At 37.4% G+C, this 18,032-nt stretch overlaps 1 protein-coding gene across 1 annotated transcript in view; it reads left to right on the forward strand.

The window, feature by feature from the left end:
- UNC5D (unc-5 netrin receptor D) overlaps positions 1-18,032 on the forward strand; it is a 101,317-nt gene that overhangs the window by 60,698 nt on the left and 22,587 nt on the right. Inside the window, exons 10-12 of the mRNA XM_026064485.1 lie at positions 4,163-4,348; positions 8,432-8,809; positions 13,063-13,147. Of these exons, the coding sequence (XP_025920270.1) occupies positions 4,163-4,348; positions 8,432-8,809; positions 13,063-13,147 (649 nt within the window). The remainder of the gene's footprint in view (positions 1-4,162; positions 4,349-8,431; positions 8,810-13,062; positions 13,148-18,032) is intronic.

Here is an 18,032-nt window from a genome sequence, read left to right on the forward strand (position 1 = left end):
GGAAATGTATGCCCTGCATAGCTCCTGGAAAGCACTTATTGTAAATGAGATAATTTAATCAATTACGTTTCCTAATGTACTAAACCAAATGTTTCATTTTCTGCTCCTGCACATCTTAAATTATCTTCAGGTGCTTTATGAAACTTAATCATAGTTAATAGAAACTTCATTACCATCAAATGTGCTTTCAATAAATGTTGTGTAACAGTGTCAAGAGGTGGAGTGAAATATAGGCTAAAATTAGGACAAACATGTACCCTTGTAACTGAAATGTGGAAACCTTGGTGCTTTATGAGAGTCACTACCTCCTCTGGGTTGGGAGGACGCAGCTCATTAAATAGTAATTGGTTGACTGTCAATGTTTTCTTTTTCTGTTTGTTTGCCCCTTTGCTCCCTTCTGAGAAAAAGTAAAAACAAAAATTACGCCCTATGCCAAAGTTGCCATGTTTTTTGTTTTTTGTTTTGTTTTTTTTTTAACTTCTAGTCTCCAAAGGAAAGGGAATTCTCTATACAAAGATAGAAAGGAGAAGAGATTGAAGTTGCTTTAAAAATACAGTATATGTTTCCAAAGAAGTAATAACAATGTCCTAAATAGAAATGAAAGTCACCTTTCTTAAGCAGCTCTATTCCTTGGGATCAATAAGAAGGAATACCATGTCACAGTTGGTTTACTCATTTAAGATAAGGCTATTTTAAAAGTCTACTAAATTCTGATGGATTTCAAAAATTTTCCTGAACTCTAAGTATTAGTTACTTTGGGGTTGTGGGTTTTTCTTCCCCTGCCTAAGGAATAGGTATGTTAACACATGAATAACTCTTTCAGGATTCCTATGAAATAGAGCAGTGAACATCTTATTAAAGTTAAGGAAATTCAGAGAAGAATATATGAGTTTTTAATCATACCGTTTATAGAAAACAATCAAATTCAGCTCCTAGGGATAGTTAAAAGAATTCCCTGAAAATAAAATTCTTGCATCATCAGAAGAATTTTGCTTGGGTAAAACTTCTGTGTTTTTTTTTAATTGTATATTCTTGCTTTCATCTTTAACTCATGTACAATAGTCTTGTGCAGTTTATAAGAGTCTAAAATGTACATTATCTAACATCTGAATCAACTGAAAATAATAAGCTAAACTATGTAGATTTAGAATAATAAATCACTGTTGATCAAGTGTGAGAACTTGAGGTGTGTTGTATATTCTCAGTTTTTGATGGTGGAAGATAGGATCTCTAATCGTCTATCTTCTACCCATTGTCGTTATGGTGACAAACATTTTTTAATGTTTGTAATTATTTGTAATTATTTATGCATGTTTCAGACTTCATAATGTATTACACCAAGTAGGTGAAACATAATTCAAATTTTCAGCATTTTTCTGTTTTGTTATGATCAAAATTGAAAACTTATGGAAGTTTTATGGTGAAATAACTACCAGCTCACTCCAGTTCTCTAGAAAGGAAAAGAACCCACTTGCTATCAGATTTCTTCTGCTGCTGGAAATATATAGCACTCCTCTCTTGGCTTATTCATTGTACTAATTACCCACAAAAATTAAGTCACGATAGAGCTTCATAATTCCCTGTAACAACAAAATAGCTTTGGAGTATAGAAATTAGAAGAAACAGAAATGTGATTGGTTTCTATACTTCCTTTTCTGTACCTGATACTAGGGAATTGAAATGGAGGTAAAACAGTAGCTCTGTGATTAAGGCATTGCACTGGGATTCAGGTAGTTTCAGTCTGGTTTGAGGTATTTCCTGAGTCATCCTTTGTGACCTTTTGAAATCATTTATCGTTGTGTTTGCATTTTCCACCTCGGGGCTGAGAATATGGACATCTCCCTTTGTTAGTCTAATGCGTTTTTAAGCCAGTTTAGCAGCTTATTTTCTAGAATTCCAAACTTTAAACCTGAACCATTCAAAATTATGTTCACAACATTTTGCATCTCATGGAAAAAATGGAAAAAAGGATTCAGAAAAAAAAATCTTTAGTAAATGTTATTGAAAATTCTGTTCTAGTAGAAATGAGCGGGAATTGTAGTTTTCTAAGAATTTGGATAAGATCTATTTACTTACAAGAAATTCTGTTTATTCAGTCATGAGTACTTGTCATGTGGCATGCCATAGAAGAGGATTTTGTTCTGAAAGCTGGTATTTGCACAGAACCTAGAGCCTGGTGAATTTTTTGGTTTTGTTTTTCAGGAAGTTGTTATTTTTTTAAAAAACTGAAGTTTTTTTCAATGTGAGATTATTTGAAAATTCAACAGCTGCAAAAGTATTTTCAGGGCTACATAGATGGTGCTAGTAAAACTGATTTCAAAATGTTTATTTTGGGTTGAATGGGATATTTATGGTATTATTTTAATACTTGTAATACTCGTATTACTTCTCGTAATAAATGGTTGAGAATAGGGAAGTAAGAAGTGTTTTCTGTTAATGAAGTTTGATCCAAACTGTTTATTTTACTTTTGGTTCAACTGCCTAGCTAAAAAAATCAGTTACTCACATTGCCCTATTCATAGCAGCTATCCCATGTGCTTCAACCTACTTAAAGCAGTGTTTCCCTACTCAGTTTTTTTGCTGCTGCAACTCATATGGCAGCTTCACTTATGTTAGAGAACGGTCAGTACTCAGCTATTGCACTTGGCAGCTGCTGTGCCTTCCCAGGAGCTTCCGCCGCTTGTACTGTTAGTTGTCAGACATTTAGCAAGCCAAGAAAATGAACTTTTCTGATCCTGCTCACAGGTAGTCATTTCCTTCATCTCAGTACTCTGAAGTTTCATGTTAATTGTAAAAATTCAGCTAAAATAAAGTTATCTGACCTTCTGCAGAATACCTATGCACTACAGAAGCCCCCTCCCCAAAACAAGCTAAGGAATGTCAGTAATTGGCTATTTATTCAATGCTAATTTTGACTTCCTGTCCTGTTTCTGTACATTGCAGTTTATTTACTGATATTGTGTAGTCTGGATTTCCCAGTCATTTTATGTCACTGTTCTTTATTATAAATAAATGCACCTTCTTTATATACTTAGTGCTTCCCACTTGATAGCAGAAGTACCACATAGTGGGATAGCAGATGATATACACTGTGAATACATGATTATCTCTTCCTCTAAACTGGAGTTTGGCRTTAAGGGAACTATCTAAGGACCCACTAAGTGTACTTGCTAAGTAATTTAATTTCATGGTACGTGGTCCCAAATCCCAAAAGATCTAGAAAAGTGCCATTGTATAATTAAATTACATAATATAGCATGTTTCATTTGAATTCATTCTTTTAAAGAAACAAATTCCTCTTCTTTGCTTTACAAGACTGAAATCTTAGAAAACTTGGTTGTAAGTTTAGCACACAGGTGTGATCACAGGAAGGTTCAGTTTCTAACTTGATTTTAAAGACTGAGGATGCTTGCAGGAATCCAAGATGATATGCGGGATTTCTTCAGCCCCTCTCTGACTTTGAGAGGATGGACTGCTCCTTCTTGTAATAAAACTCACACAGAGAATGAAGAGTGGAGAAGGGCTTGGGGGAGTAGGAGAAATCTTCCCTAAGACTGATGAAGAACTTTTTTTCAGAGGATTCATGACCTCCTGCATTAGTTCCAGAACTCAAACCTAAAACTTCCCCTGGAAGCTAGCAGTAGATGAGAATCATGCTGATACTTGTAACAGCCCTCTGTAGCTGCAGTTGTTCCACATTCTCTCATTTCAGGGTTGCATTACCATATCTTAATGATCTCCACTGGGCTAGAATGGGAGATGAAGGCATACCCCAGCAAGGAGCCCAGGCTAGCAGTGTGTGCTGATGAGAAAGAAGGCTGTTGAGTAGTCAGCTCTCTGCTTTTGACTATGCATTGATTGCTACAAGTCAAATTCTCCCATTTTTAAAAAACGGCAAATACCATGATGCAATCCCTAAAACAATGTAACCCTACCTCTATGGAGTGAGGTATCAGGAAAATTTTCTCATGCTTTCAAATGCTTGCTTTTCTGTGTTCATTTGTGCACCGCTGTCCTGCTGTGATCTGCTCCACATTTATGCCCCAAGCCGTACCTCCTTGGCCACATGTCTGTGGCCTCATATAATCCCTTTGCTCATGGTCTTCAGTCAGGGCACTTTCATGAGTGTTGCTGACTTGGTACCCGCTTCCTCTCCTTTCAGATATTGAGAATGCCAGTGACATTGCCTTATACTCTGGCCTGGGAGCAGCAGTCATTGCTGTAGCTGTGCTGGTGGTTGGTGTTACCCTTTACAGACGGAGTCAGAGTGAGTACGGCGTGGATGTGATTGATTCGTCTGCACTGACAGGAGGCTTCCAGACATTTAATTTTAAAACAGTCAGACAAGGTTAGTGTTGTGATTTCATTTTCTTTTCTCCAGAGCTCCTACTGCAAAGAGATACTAAGTTCATATGCAATGACTGGCTGTTGGGGGGGTATCCTAGCTTAATGCTAAGCAGACTGGACCAGAGCCAGGTGAGGGTAGCTTAAACCCAAGGAACAGGAGATCAGGGCTGTTAGAACTGTGCTGTCTTTTCCTGTCTCTGCTACTGATTTGTCACGGGAACTTGAACAAATAAATAACCTCTGTTGACTGCACCTTCTCCCTTTAGCACTGCAGAAATACTGTCACTAGATTCTAACATGGCATTTGTGACTTAGAAAACAAAAAAAAATACAGAAAGTATCCGTCTGTAGTGCCTTCCTACTCAGTTATATATCTATTTTCTTCATTAAAAGTGATTGGATTTTTATTGTTAATTTGAGCAATCCACCTTTCAGTATTTTATAAACTGTTCTTTGCATGCAAACATCCATATTCTGAGGTCTCTGGAACAGAACAAGATAAATGTGTGTAAACATGTATATATTCTCCTTTTTTTTTAATTAAGACTTCAGAAAGTCACCAATACAATAAAATATGGAAGAAATAAAACCTTTTACTAAAAGCAGCACTCAGATGTTTTCTGGAATAATATTTCCTTTGGACAAAAAGTGGTGATTTTTGAATCAAAATGTTGATTACTTTAAAAGAGTATATTTATTTATTTCGGTACTGACATTCTAACGTAGATGCCTGCCTTATTGTGGGTGGGTGGGTGTGTTGGTGGGGTGTGAAAGTGTCCCCATGTTTCCTCTGTCTTTATGAAAATGAAATGTGTTGCAGAGTTGTTTTTTTGTTTTTATGATTATTTGCTGAGAGACATTCCTCATGAAGCATAAATGGCAAGAAATTGGAAGAGGCTTGGTAGACTAGGAGGTTTGAAGGATGTTTACTCATTCATTTAAATATTCAAGCCTTAAATTAGAGTCTCATAATTCTCAGTGACCAGCTCAAATAGTAACCCTTTCCTTTGTTGTTCCGTTTGCCAGGAAAATCTTGTTTTGGGGCTGGGAAACTTCTTCATTGATTTAATGCTGAAACAGGCAATTCCTCTTATGCCAGGATGCCATTAGTTCAGTTTCAGCTACTTTGGGTGCTCTGTCCATGGGTTTTTAAATATGAGTATTTGTAAACTAAACAATTCAGCTGCCATGAAGAAAAGAGGCCAGTTCTTCTCCAGCATCCAGTTTGCTAAGAGAGCACAATACTGACCTAAGGACAACAGTTTCATTTCCCACACAAGGTGTAAAGGACAGTAGATACTGAAGCCTCTGGATAATTCTACTAGGGCACTTTTTAGCTGGATCTTTAGGGCCACTAGATAAATTGTTCGATCTACTGTTGCACCAGCATAAGTTAGGGTAGGCAGCCTGGAGAATCGTTCTGACCTAAGTATTGCTTGCTTCAGTACTCTGCAGGCTGCTTCATGTGATAGGCCCAAATGTGTCTGTTTAGAAGCATCTCTTCAATAATTTGCATTTTTGGCAATTTCACTTAGAGAAAAAGATGAAGATTCTTTCCAAGTCAGGGAATACTTCTCTGGCAGATGGAATTTTATCAGCAAATAGGATCTAAATAGTTTATTTTTCCTAGAGAATCCTATTGACTAAAAAGATAAAAATATGATCATTATTTTTAAATTTATGTGAGGAGTGAAACAAATAAATGAATGGCTTTCTCCTCCTGGAGACCAATCTGCTGAAAGGTAGCTGATCCTTCCCTCACCCGCAGCTTCCCATCGGTAGCTTACTCTTATTTGTAAATATGCTGATGTATCAACAGTGTACAAACAGCCAGATATAGTCTGTTTTTTCTGAAACTGTCTGAACTGGAAAATCTCCCCTTCTGTTTTACATTGAGAGCAAAACTACCAAAAGTATTTTTAAAGTGGGTCTTTGAAATGACACTTAAAAAAAAAAAAGCTTGCTTCACAGTTGTGCTTATCAGAATTATACTTATTTTCATCTGAGGAGAAATACAGATTGTAGCTTCTTGCTAAAAAAGTGGAAATGCATTAAAACAGTTGTAATCCAYAGTCAATAAGATGCTTAGATATCAAAAGCCTTGCTTATCAAAGTTATTAATAAAATATTTAGTGGATGCTGAAACTATTTCAGGTCATTTGTCTGTAATCTGAGATTCTGTGCTAAATTACATGCAGCTACACAGGTTGAAAATGAAAGAGGCTTGTTTGTGCTAAGGAGCTTTAGAATGATCCAAATTTTATTCTTTGGAGAAATGTATTTATAATGTTAGCTACCCACCTCTTATTTCCATAAAGTTAGTTACTTGAGACATTTTACATTTATTACATTCTTTACATTCTTTCCTGCATTACTATTGTCCCACTTCCTATTCAACCCAGTTTCCCTCAGGCATGAAACTATCCTTTCGTGTAAGCTCACTGAAAAGGTCTGCAGGAGGATGTGTTTTCACCCAGTGGGTTTTAATTAAAAAAAAGGAAAAGGAAAAAAAAGGCATATACAGAAAAAAAAATCCAAAAACAAAACTGAAGTTCCTTCTTGGATTCATGTTCTGTGGAACTGCCTGAAGCATAGAAAACATAGTGATCAAGTACCCTTTAGATCTATTGCATCGTTTCATCTGTTTTTTGAACATGACCCTATGTGATTTTGAGTTCTGAGAGTATCAGGAAGGAAGAGCAAGCCAAAAATGAAATGGTGGAGAGGTCAGAAAGGGAATACTAGGGTGAAGAATTCATGCTGATTTCACTAGGAATTATCCAAATAACAAGGATGGCACTTTCCATCACAGAATCAGAATGCGTTTTCAAAAAGTAGTACTGTAGTAATGTCACAGTCTCTGTGGATGCCTTTGTTTAAATTTAAGCTTTTGTAAGATTGAACAGAATAGAAGTAGAGGAAGAGCAGAACAGAAGTGGAGGAGGAGCTGTGCAGTTGACTTACATAAATGAATTAGATTTACTGAGAAAGCTGTTATCTTTCAGTGGAGTAGGCCAATACTGAATCCTATTGTGCAATATTCATGTATRCCACATGGACTTCCTTCCTCATGAGCTGAGAAGAAGAGTCAGACTGGCCTGTTTATGTGGAAAATACTGAGATCTAACTCACCAGATTTTTATATTTAAAAAAGAGAGTTTCTGATTTAACATCTTAAACTTCAGTGATGTAAATTTCCAATGTCTACCATGATATTTTTCTTTTATACTGCATAGATTGAATTTTCTAAAATTCATTCCAAGAAGAGAATAGGGAGAGCTTTTATCCTCTAAATGCTTTTTTTTTTTTTATGACTGCAATATGTCCTGAGTACATTGAGCAAATTAGTATTAGATGCACATGAACCAGATCTTTTAAGTCTAGCCTGTCTAGCTCCAATTTATACATGGGAAAATCAAAGTGCAGCTGGGTGCTGCATAGGATTTACAAGTGCATGTAATGTTTTACTGAAACTGGCAATTAAATACGGGTCTAATCTCTTTTTTCCCACTTAGATTTTTTTATTTGCGGGCAACCTTTGGGCATAGAGTGATTCAAGCTCCAGATCTCGCTAAGGAGGAACTAGCTGTAGCATGCTTAGTACCACAGTACAGGCTGAAACTGAGTCTGGACAGATGAGACACAGAGAAAGGCAGACATGCTATCTATCATAGGGTCTACTAACAGTTACCCAAAATTTGGCATTTTTATAAAATATTAGCAATTGTGACTCATGTATAGGACATGAGTCATGGATCTTAGCATGCTTAAGCCCATATGCATGATGTTTTTCATTTCTCAGTGTAGACGTAGCTCATGAGACTTCAGAACGTAGAATCAAAGGGTTTTATGCATTTCAAGATTGTAAACCAAATCACTGCATGACCAGAAAGACAATCCAGGATTCCTAATTCCTACTCCTCTGCTCTGTGGAGATCTCCATAAAATGGATGAAACATCCCCTATCCATACCATTTCTCCATTTGCCTGCTATCCAGATGCTTTATTCAGCACCACTGCAAACCATTATAAAATGCAGTGTATAAAACAGTAACTAACTCTCTGATCCACTTCATTCCATCAGGTAACTCCCTGCTTTTGAACTCATCCATGCAGCCTGACTTGACAGTGAGCAGAACATACAGTGGACCAATCTGCCTGCAGGATCCCATGGATAAGGAGCTAATGACAGAGTCTTCACTGTTTAACCCACTGTCAGACATCAAAGTCAAAGTTCAGAGTTCATTCATGGTTTCCCTAGGGGTGACAGAGAGGGCTGAATATCATGGAAAGGCACATTCTGGAACTTTTCCTCATGGGAATAACAGGGGTTTTGGCACAATACATGCTAGAAACAAGGCTGCATACATTCAGAACCTTTCTTCTATTTCAACAAAAAGTGAGCTGAAGACAACTGCCATTTTTGGACACCTGGGTGGCCGTTTAGTGATTCCAAACACAGGTGAGTAGATTCCTTTTTTTTTTTTTATTATTTATTAAAAGCCTATAAAATAAGTTTAGATGCAACTGGTTTTGCCTGGTGTAGTATTTTATGAAAAAAAAGAAAAAGAAAAAAGGAGAGACTTCCTTAATACAAAGTTGTAAAGTAGTGCAAGTTGCCTACATCGATGATTATGGTCAGGACAAAGTTTGGGGTGAGCAGTAAATCTGCATTATGCCTATTTGAACTGCTGTAAATCATTGCCTCTCTTGATGTCTTCAGCATGAAAGTCATATTAATCAGAGCTCCCTGTTGCTTACTCAGTTCCTGATCCAAAAGAAGGGCTCCTCAGGAAGGAGGCTGTCATTGGAACAGCATCTAAGATTATGAGGTCATATTCAAAGGGGAATCTAAAGACATTAGTGTCTGACTGCATTAACATTGTCAGTTCATTATGTTATTAAAGAAAATCTATGGCGTACCACAAGTGGATGCCTCTGGAGAACAGCTTCCACTCATAATGAAAACTCTAGTGTGGCTTTTGTTAGCTTTTACTTTTGACTTTCTCATTTTCTTTTTCTTCAGCTTAAATCTTGCTTGACAGATTCCCATAGTAGGGCACTTCAAAGTTAACTGGCATTTCAAGATTGGGCTGTGCACTGAAACATTGCAGTAGAGATACTGAATTTGCATTGCTTAAAATGAAAAGTTTGTTGTGTGACTTCAGAGCTTTGTGAAGCAGCATGAGATTCTGGACTTAGGTAATTGAGTTTGTAAAATTTGCAGAAAATATATGACAACCAAATTAGAATCAAATAAGTGATGTTAATAGGTCATACTCTGCAACATGTTGCACTGTAGCATGTTTGTGTCATGCTGAATAAAATTCCTTATGTTGAATGCTTTCTTGTTCAAAATGGCAAATAGAATTAGCTTGATGCCACTACTGCCAACTAACAGGGTATCTTTTGGACTCCTGTGCTCTATTGTTCAAAGTCTCCTTTAAACTCAACTTTGATAGTTGGTTAGTGTTTCCAAGCTTGTCTCATACTATCTGGTTGAACTGAATGCTTTAAAGCTACTGCACAGYCTTATCCTTCATGTTCCATAAAACCAGGATTTTAAAAGCATAAAAAAACACGGTCTGTATTTAAAGAAGATTGATATCAGTATATAACTAAGGGATATAATATTTAATGCACAATCATGCATAACATATAGAATGTATTCATTTCTTCACAGGCTTTTTTTGTTCAGGAATGAATATTACAAAGGCAGATGCACTAAGTCAGTATAACAGTCAGAAATGAAGAAGTCCCTCATACTATATATTTAGCTACTTTAAATAATGTTAGCCCCATCTATCAGATGATTTAAATGCTTATTTGGTCGGCATGCAGTTTATGTATTTCTCTCTCTCCGTTTATGTAAGATCAAATTTGCCAGTCCATTGTAAATTATAGTTACATTCCATCGTGTTACTATTTAGCTGAGGTTCTACAAGTGTGACGTATTCAAAATATTTGATACCTGCTTTTTCCACCCTGAGTATGCTATACAACAGTGTGATTTCAGTGGTATCCAGCTGAGAGCATCCTTGTTCATTTCTAATTTATACTAGTTGAGTAAAAGGAAAATTGTATAACTTAGATTCACTAGTTATGTGAACTAAAAGGTACAGTGATTTCCATACCAATTTAGTTTCATTTGGTTAGGTGACCTCTCTATTATGAGATAGATTCCTTGTGATCCTAGAATTACCAGATTTTACTTCAAGGTCAGAAATAGACAAAGCAGTTCAAGAAAAGTTTAAACCATGATCATGTCATGTAAAGCAAGGAGCTATGCAGATGACAACATTTGTGCCACTAATAGGCATTTCAACAAATAGGCCAAGAGTGAAAGAGAGTCAACAACTGATTATGAAATCTTTTATAACTGGCTTGCCCTTGCTGCCTTCTAGAAATTAGCAAACGCCTAACCTAAAATTTACCGAGGGTGCACATGCTTTTTAATGTATTTATTATGGGCAAAAAAGGAACAGAAAAATCAAATAGAGAACTCAACAGTTTGTTCTGTTGCTGCATCAGATAAAAGCCTGTCAAGGTAACAGGTTTTTTTCCCCCCTCTTCCTTAATCAAGGCTCTCTGCTGTAGTGACTTGTCAGGAAGAGGATCTTCTGGGTCCTTGTGCATGAAGCTAGTAGACATTTAAGTTTTACTCCATAAAGTGAAGCTCCCCTTCTGATGATGCAGATGTTGAGATACATTCAGTCGGAGTATGTGCCTGCTTTTGGTCTGGAAGACTATAGGTCATTGAGGTGCGGCTGAGATAATTTCAGTCTGTCTCTGAGGTCTACAGGCTGAGGCTGCATTTTAGATTCGGTTTGATTAAGTAGAACTTATTGTTGAAAGCTCATTAAAGTTTGTTTATGCACAAGCTAGGGTTACAGTAACTTGTGTAGCTGCACAGTCCCTGATACTTTAACATTCCTGACTACCCTGCAAGAAGGTAAAGATGCTTGTTTTTGCTTTTGGGGAGGAGAAGGTATGGGGGAAGGAGAGGAAAAAGTCCAGGCTTCCGCATTCACTGATCAGGTTGAAAGTTGACTCCATAAGGAGCAGAGGTTTTAAGTAGCCAGGTTCCATGACTGGGTGAAGACCTCACTACTAGGTACCAACCCTGCTGTATTTTTCTATATTCAGGGGGTTATTTGAAAGCAATAATAGTGTCTACCTGGATTTTATGCTTGAAGATCTGAAAAAAATCCAGATAAAATGTAAGCATTTGTGGGTTTTACCAAAAGCATAGGAGAATTGACCTTTTTCCTGTTCATAGGATGGGAAATGGTTGCACTGATTCCAGCTTTCAATATGAAAATGTTTGTCTATAATAGTAATGGAAGAACAGTATGTAAGGGATTTTTACAAACAAGGCTCCAAACAAGTGTAACAATGGCTGAGTCTCTCTAATATTCATAGTAAGATCATAGTTGATAAGACATTTCATTGTGAGGAGACAGAGAACATGAGCCTCATTCTTAGCACAAATGAAAAAGACTGACAGTTATCAGTATTGCTACTGAAAGCGTTCATACATTTGAAACACAAATAATCTTGATTTGTAAGGAGTTCTGGCCTGTACAACTGTACAGCATATCTAGAGCTGAAAAATGTACTGCCCAGGCTGCATCAGTAATGGAATGAAAGGAAGCCTTTTTTCCACTGAAATTATAATAAGCTAATTGAATGTTTTTGTATTCCAGCATTGCTGCTTCTGATGAAAGGGGGGTAAGGAGGTTTTCCCCATTCCCAATATACCCAGTTCATTTTTTTATCATAAACAAGAAGATACATTAAAGAGGAGAACTGTACTCTGTGGTCTCTTATCCGTTAGCTAATGTAAAAGATTTACTTCAAAGTACTTGCTACAGAGGAGCAAGAGCTCTGTGTGAACGTCAGGGATGGGCTTCTATGGCTTTGCTGTGTACCATGCATGCCTTGAAAAAGGCTACTGAGAGTTTTGCAATAGTATGTTTATCCTTGAAATTTAATTGCTGTATTCTCTGGCTGCCAAAAAATTGCTTGTAGGTCCAAGCATCAGTGACACAGAATATTCCCTACAGGGACAAGATGACTCTGAATACTGTTTACAGAACAAAGACTTTTTCAATCCTGTGAGACCGGGGCTGCGTGCAGATTTAGCTCAATAGTGAATGAAATGAGATGGTTGTTTTAGGGAAGCAAGTACTTTATTATATGGGTTGAGACAATCAAAACAACTGTGTTTATATACTGTTCTTGCTCGCAGCCTCTCTGAAAGAGCTAAAGACTGAAGGTCCCTTTTGTTTCCATAAATTATTTCCTTTTGTTTAAGTGGTGAAGTAGACAAAGAGTTTGCCTATACCCAGGGAAGAAGAGAGACCTTCAGTCACATGAAGACTATGAATCCAGTGTCATTCAGTGGCACAAAACTATAGGAAGTCCATTCTTTAAAAGCTTTGTTGGGGCAAGAAGTTTTTAGTCATTTGAGTTTACAGTTTCTGGCTCTAGAAGGACCTTATTTTGATCTATATCTTTGGAAGACAATGAAATATTAATAACTATGTGAATCATATTAATAACATGTACTTTTGGAACCACTGTTTTAGAGGAGCATTCTTCTGTTCTGGTAGATAGCCTTTCTAGGTGCTGTAAATCAGAGGCCAATTTTGAGGTTTTTCTTCATTTCCAGTACTTTTCCAAAAGATAAGCTCTGCCTTTGCTCTTTTGTAGGAGTCAGTTTGTTGATACCACATGGAGCTATTCCTGAAGAGAGTTCATGGGAAATCTATCTTGCCATCAGTCAAAGGGAGTCCAGGTAAAAAGTACATAAAAAACACACAGTAATACCATCCAAAATCTGTGGAACTGTCTCATTTCATTGATTTCTTGTCCATGCTGTCTCAAGGAATGGAATATGCAAGAGTCGTTCCATCTTCACTGTTGCTGGTGTGACCATGCTGTTGTGGCATAAGCCATATCCATATAAATGACACAAAAAGCAGGCTTTTTATGTAATGCTCCTGTGAAATCACATGTAATTATTGCAAATGCTGTTAAGGAAGGGATACCTCAAGGAAACCAGTGTATGACAGATTGTTGAAATCGGTTTTGGTGATGTATCATTTCTGATTTGCAGACTTCTTATATCACACAAGCCTACTTACAATACAGCTACTTTATTAATTACCTTTAATGGAAACTTTAGATCCAGAGACTCTCATAAACTGCAGACCACAGGTTAAAATTTACCATCTAGGTCATCAGTTTGAATGACCCTATGGCAGGTAGGTACAGAAGCGTTTTACTTCATGACAGACATTTGGTAACCAAGATGATGTGAATAAATGAGTGCACAAGACCATTTTTTAAATTTTGTTTGTTTTATAAGTCACCATTGCAATGTGTTCCCTAGTTGGATTTGCCAGCAACAGCTGATGAACGGTGCCAATTAAACTGCACTTTGTTCTCTAAGTAGTTTTTTCTACATTCTGTCTGGTGGGACAGGAAGGTGGTCTTTGAAATATTGCTCTTATTTCACAAATGAATGAGTGAGTTCTCCAGAATTTCCAGTTCAACACTATCATATTCACTGCAAAGACAAGAAAAAGAGAAGGAAGAAGAAACAGGTTTTTGGTAAATGCAGGTCTTCTCTTTCTTTCTTTCTTTTTTTTTTTTTTTAATGTTGGTGTCAATGCATGTTGCAAATGTCTGTTATACAAAAGGCACCTAGCTCATTTCTAGGTGCTTTTAAAACCTAGTTGCTCTGTTAGATACAGGGTGTTAAATACTCTTGCGAGTTCCACATGTGGATGTTTTCACTGGAGTTGTTTATGTTCTGCATTGGAGGGACTGGAATTTGGCCCAAAGTCACTTGCTTTAGAATGGATTTTTTCCCCTTTATTTTTATGAAGAAAAACAGCCAGAGAAACAGATGGTTTTAACAGATTTTGATAGCTGTTCCCATAAAAACATTTCTTGGCTTTAATTTTCACACAACACGGGTTATAAAGAATCAAAGTGCTCTGCTACTCTCTCATTTCTTTGAGCCTGACAGCACCACACATGAGCAGAACCCAAGTCTGAGTCACCTTTTTTTTCCTTGATTCACTAGGCTTCAGCTTGAAATTTTGAAGAAACCCTACAGGAGGGTAAAATTATCAAAACAAAATATAATTAACTGCAATTCAGCAAACGAACCTAGCTTGTTTAAATCTGACAGTAGCATTCTTACTAGACTAATACCTGGATTCGGAGGGAAGGTTAAAACCTGGAAGAGATACTAGCCATATTGATCAACTGTCAAGATTGTGAGGACAGATTCTTCATTTTTAGAATTAAGGTTATTTTTTCCTGACTTACTCCTGACAAGTGTGTGTGTGTGTGTGTGTGTGTGTTTCCCATGAGGTAAAAGTTTATATTACTTAGTTTCCAGAGTAAGTTTATTCTAAAATGAAAACATTTGATGATTATTACATTTGGTTCTTGGCAGGTTAACTCTTGTCTGTGAATTGAAGGAACTTGACAGATACTTGGGTTTGCACTGTCTTAAGAACTGAGGTGAAAAGTGTTAGAAGAGCTTGGGATGAAAAGTGCAAACATTCATTAATTAGAACTTCACAGGAGGTCAGATGAGTTTATATCTACTTTGCAGGCAGGCAAATGATGGCAAGAATATAAGCTTCCACTTTTCCAATGTGTCCAGTTTTATTAGTTGCCAGATTGAGATACTGGAGTGGCCCACAATGCCAGTACTGGGTCAGGATGCCACAAGTTGCACATGAAGAACTAAAATGCATTTTAAATTAAGTGTTAACTATCTTGCCTGAAATTACAGTAGCAGAAGAACAGGGGAGAAAAACAGGAACCTGATCTTAAGTTACTGTCTAGACACTAAATAATATTTAAGGTCCCTCTTGAATTACAACACTTGTTAGTGTTATCTAATGACTAGTCATGCTCTCTACTGTCAACACCAAACCTCCATCTTAAATGTGTCTGGGAGAACAAGGTTCATATTGTTCAGATTTAGATTTTTAAGGACTAGCAGGGTTAGCTGTCACTTCTATTGTAATCTTCATTTAGCTGGTGAGGTAGGTTGGTATGAGATGTATGTTAAACAACACAGTGATAGAAACAGAGCAGATAGTGAATTCAGAATAGCTCTATCAGATTGCACTATCATTTTGTAATTAAAAAAAAAAAATCCCTATCATCTGTGCACTACAGGTACGATCATGAGATACCAGCTGTTTCTGCTGTAAATTGATACAATCCTCTGTGGAATGGGAATTTCATTGTGTCTTAAATAGAGAACAAATTCAGGTTTGAAAATTCTTCAGTGTTTCACATAACTGAACAAATCAGTGATGGAACTGGTGGTCTCTCTGGAAAGGCAACAGAACAAAAAGTCTTTTGGACACACATATGGGCTTTGCTGCCTAGATCCTCAGTGATGCTTCTGGCAGTTGGGACTTCCTAAAAAGCATTGAGGGACTCCTAACAGAGAAAAATAGTCAAGCTAAACCTCCAAACACCATACATGCTTTGATGCTGGCAGAAAGCACAGGTTATTGATGTCTGTGAAAGAAACAACAAAGCTATTGATTCTGGCCCAAGTGAGAATTAGAGTGAAATATTCTCTTGTCTCCTCGCTTAATTTTGTCTTCACGCTTAAGCCAGAAAGGCTGAGCAGAGCCACACTGGAATGGAGACAGCCATCTGCTAGTTTGTTCCTTGAACCAGAACGCCTCAAGCTGTGTCACTGAAGTTACTTACAGGCTACAGGGAATTAGAGCTAGTGAGTGGTTCAGTGCAGCTCGGAACAGTGTCACTTGGTTAACAGTACTGGGATGCATAAGTCTCAGTACTGTTGGCCAGATGATCATCTTGCTAGCTGTATTCAACCAAGAATCAGCCAGAATCTGTAGGTAACTTATATGAAAGAGCTTAAGAAAGATGAGCTTGTGGTTTAGGTGTTGTATGGAGAATCAGAAAATCTTGGCTCATTCCACTGCTGGCTTTGTTCCCAATTCTCTTGTGACCTTAGGCAAATGGCTTACCCTTCTTACGTTTCTATACCTGGTTTACAATAGGAAGAAAATGATGCCTGTCCATTTACATGTTAATTTTTAGGGGCAGTGATTTTCTTCAGCAATGATTTGATACACAGTCTAGCAGAAGACGATTCAACTATCACTTCCAGTGTCTAAGCACCATTGCAATGAAGTTGCACTCACAAAGTGAAAGCTGTTCAGTTAACAGATAATTTCTTTTTCTATATAGTTTCTAAAAGCTTACTTGTGTGAAGGAGTAGATACTTCATGAGAAAGCTAAGCTTCCTTTATCCCTGCTTTTGCAATGGCAAATGATGTGCCAGTGCATACTAACAATAATGTGAGATGGGCAGTATACTGCTGAAGGATTGGAATCTAGACACAGTGGGACAGTCCAGGCTGCATGAAAATGCAGTATTATTTTGGAAAGAGAATAGTCAACAACCCTTTGTTGCAAATATTGTTCCATGAGTGCTTAAATGCAACTATATAACTTGAATTTAGCATGATCTGTTCACCATTCATCAAGATTGACAAACCCAGTCACCTCTAGGACATCATTTAAAACAAAACTAAAAAAGACCAACCTCTCCCCTCAAAAAACCCTTCCCAAGAAGAGGGCAGACTGTTTCTTCAAAAAAAGCAAAACAATATTTCAGTAGGTATGAGAGCAGCGCTCTGTAGATGATAGCACAGAAATAATTTAGGATCCCCTGATCCAGCTGCAAGATTGTAACTAGAGGTCGCTTGACCACTCACAGTAGCCGATGAACCCCCCAGACTCATCACAGAAGAGCTAGCATGGGGTCTAGTGTGTGGCTATTGTCTCTAAAATGCTAATGCTCCACAACCACCTGCTGCCAGCACACATGCTTGAAGAGGTTTTTAAAAGGCAAAAATAAAAATTACATGCTGCAATTCAATTAGATTGTTATGGAGGAGAGAAATATTGGCCAGCTGTGGGTCCTCCAGAGTACCCTGTCTTACTGGGGTCTAGAAATAATAGAACAGCTGTAGCAAAATTGTGAGAAGCACTGATGCCTTTTACATAGCTTGATGCTTTGGCTTTCAAGCTTTCCTTTTGTATAGGGAAAGCATAATGCTCTGATTTGGAAAAAAAAAATTGTAAGAAAAAGATGTGGGCAGGAGAAGCTGCAAATTATGATGAGGATGATGTCTTACCTCTAGAAATTGCCACTACCTGACACTTTTTAAGTAGAGAGGCAACCTTGTCGTGTACTTAGTGGGTTGGGGGTTTTTTATGTGTGGCTTTTGCATGCTGTAGGTATTTGCTAATGAAAAAGTAAGTGCTATTGAACACAGTGAAAGGTTTAAAATTGCAGTCAGAAAGGGCTGATATTCCAATCATCTGTTGATAGAACCTACTGTCACAGTGGAGGGCTACGGGGCAGGAGCAAGCATTTGGGCTGTTGGGTTCTGTTCCCAATTCTGTGATTGATTCACTTTGAAAAAACTCTATCAAAGAGAAACATATTATCAGTCTACAGTTATTCAGCCAACAGAGTATCCTTGTTGAATGTGATCTGTATTCCACACGTAAATAACATTAAATAAGCCATAACAGAGGGCAGAATCTGCCCTGAAATATTTGTTTTTCCTGATCACTGTTTTTCTTTCTCCTTTCTT

The sequence above is a fragment of the Apteryx rowi genome, unplaced genomic scaffold, assembly GCF_003343035.1.
Source record: "Apteryx rowi isolate R43461 unplaced genomic scaffold, aptRow1 scaffold_217, whole genome shotgun sequence".
Lineage (NCBI taxonomy): Eukaryota > Metazoa > Chordata > Aves > Apterygiformes > Apterygidae > Apteryx > Apteryx rowi.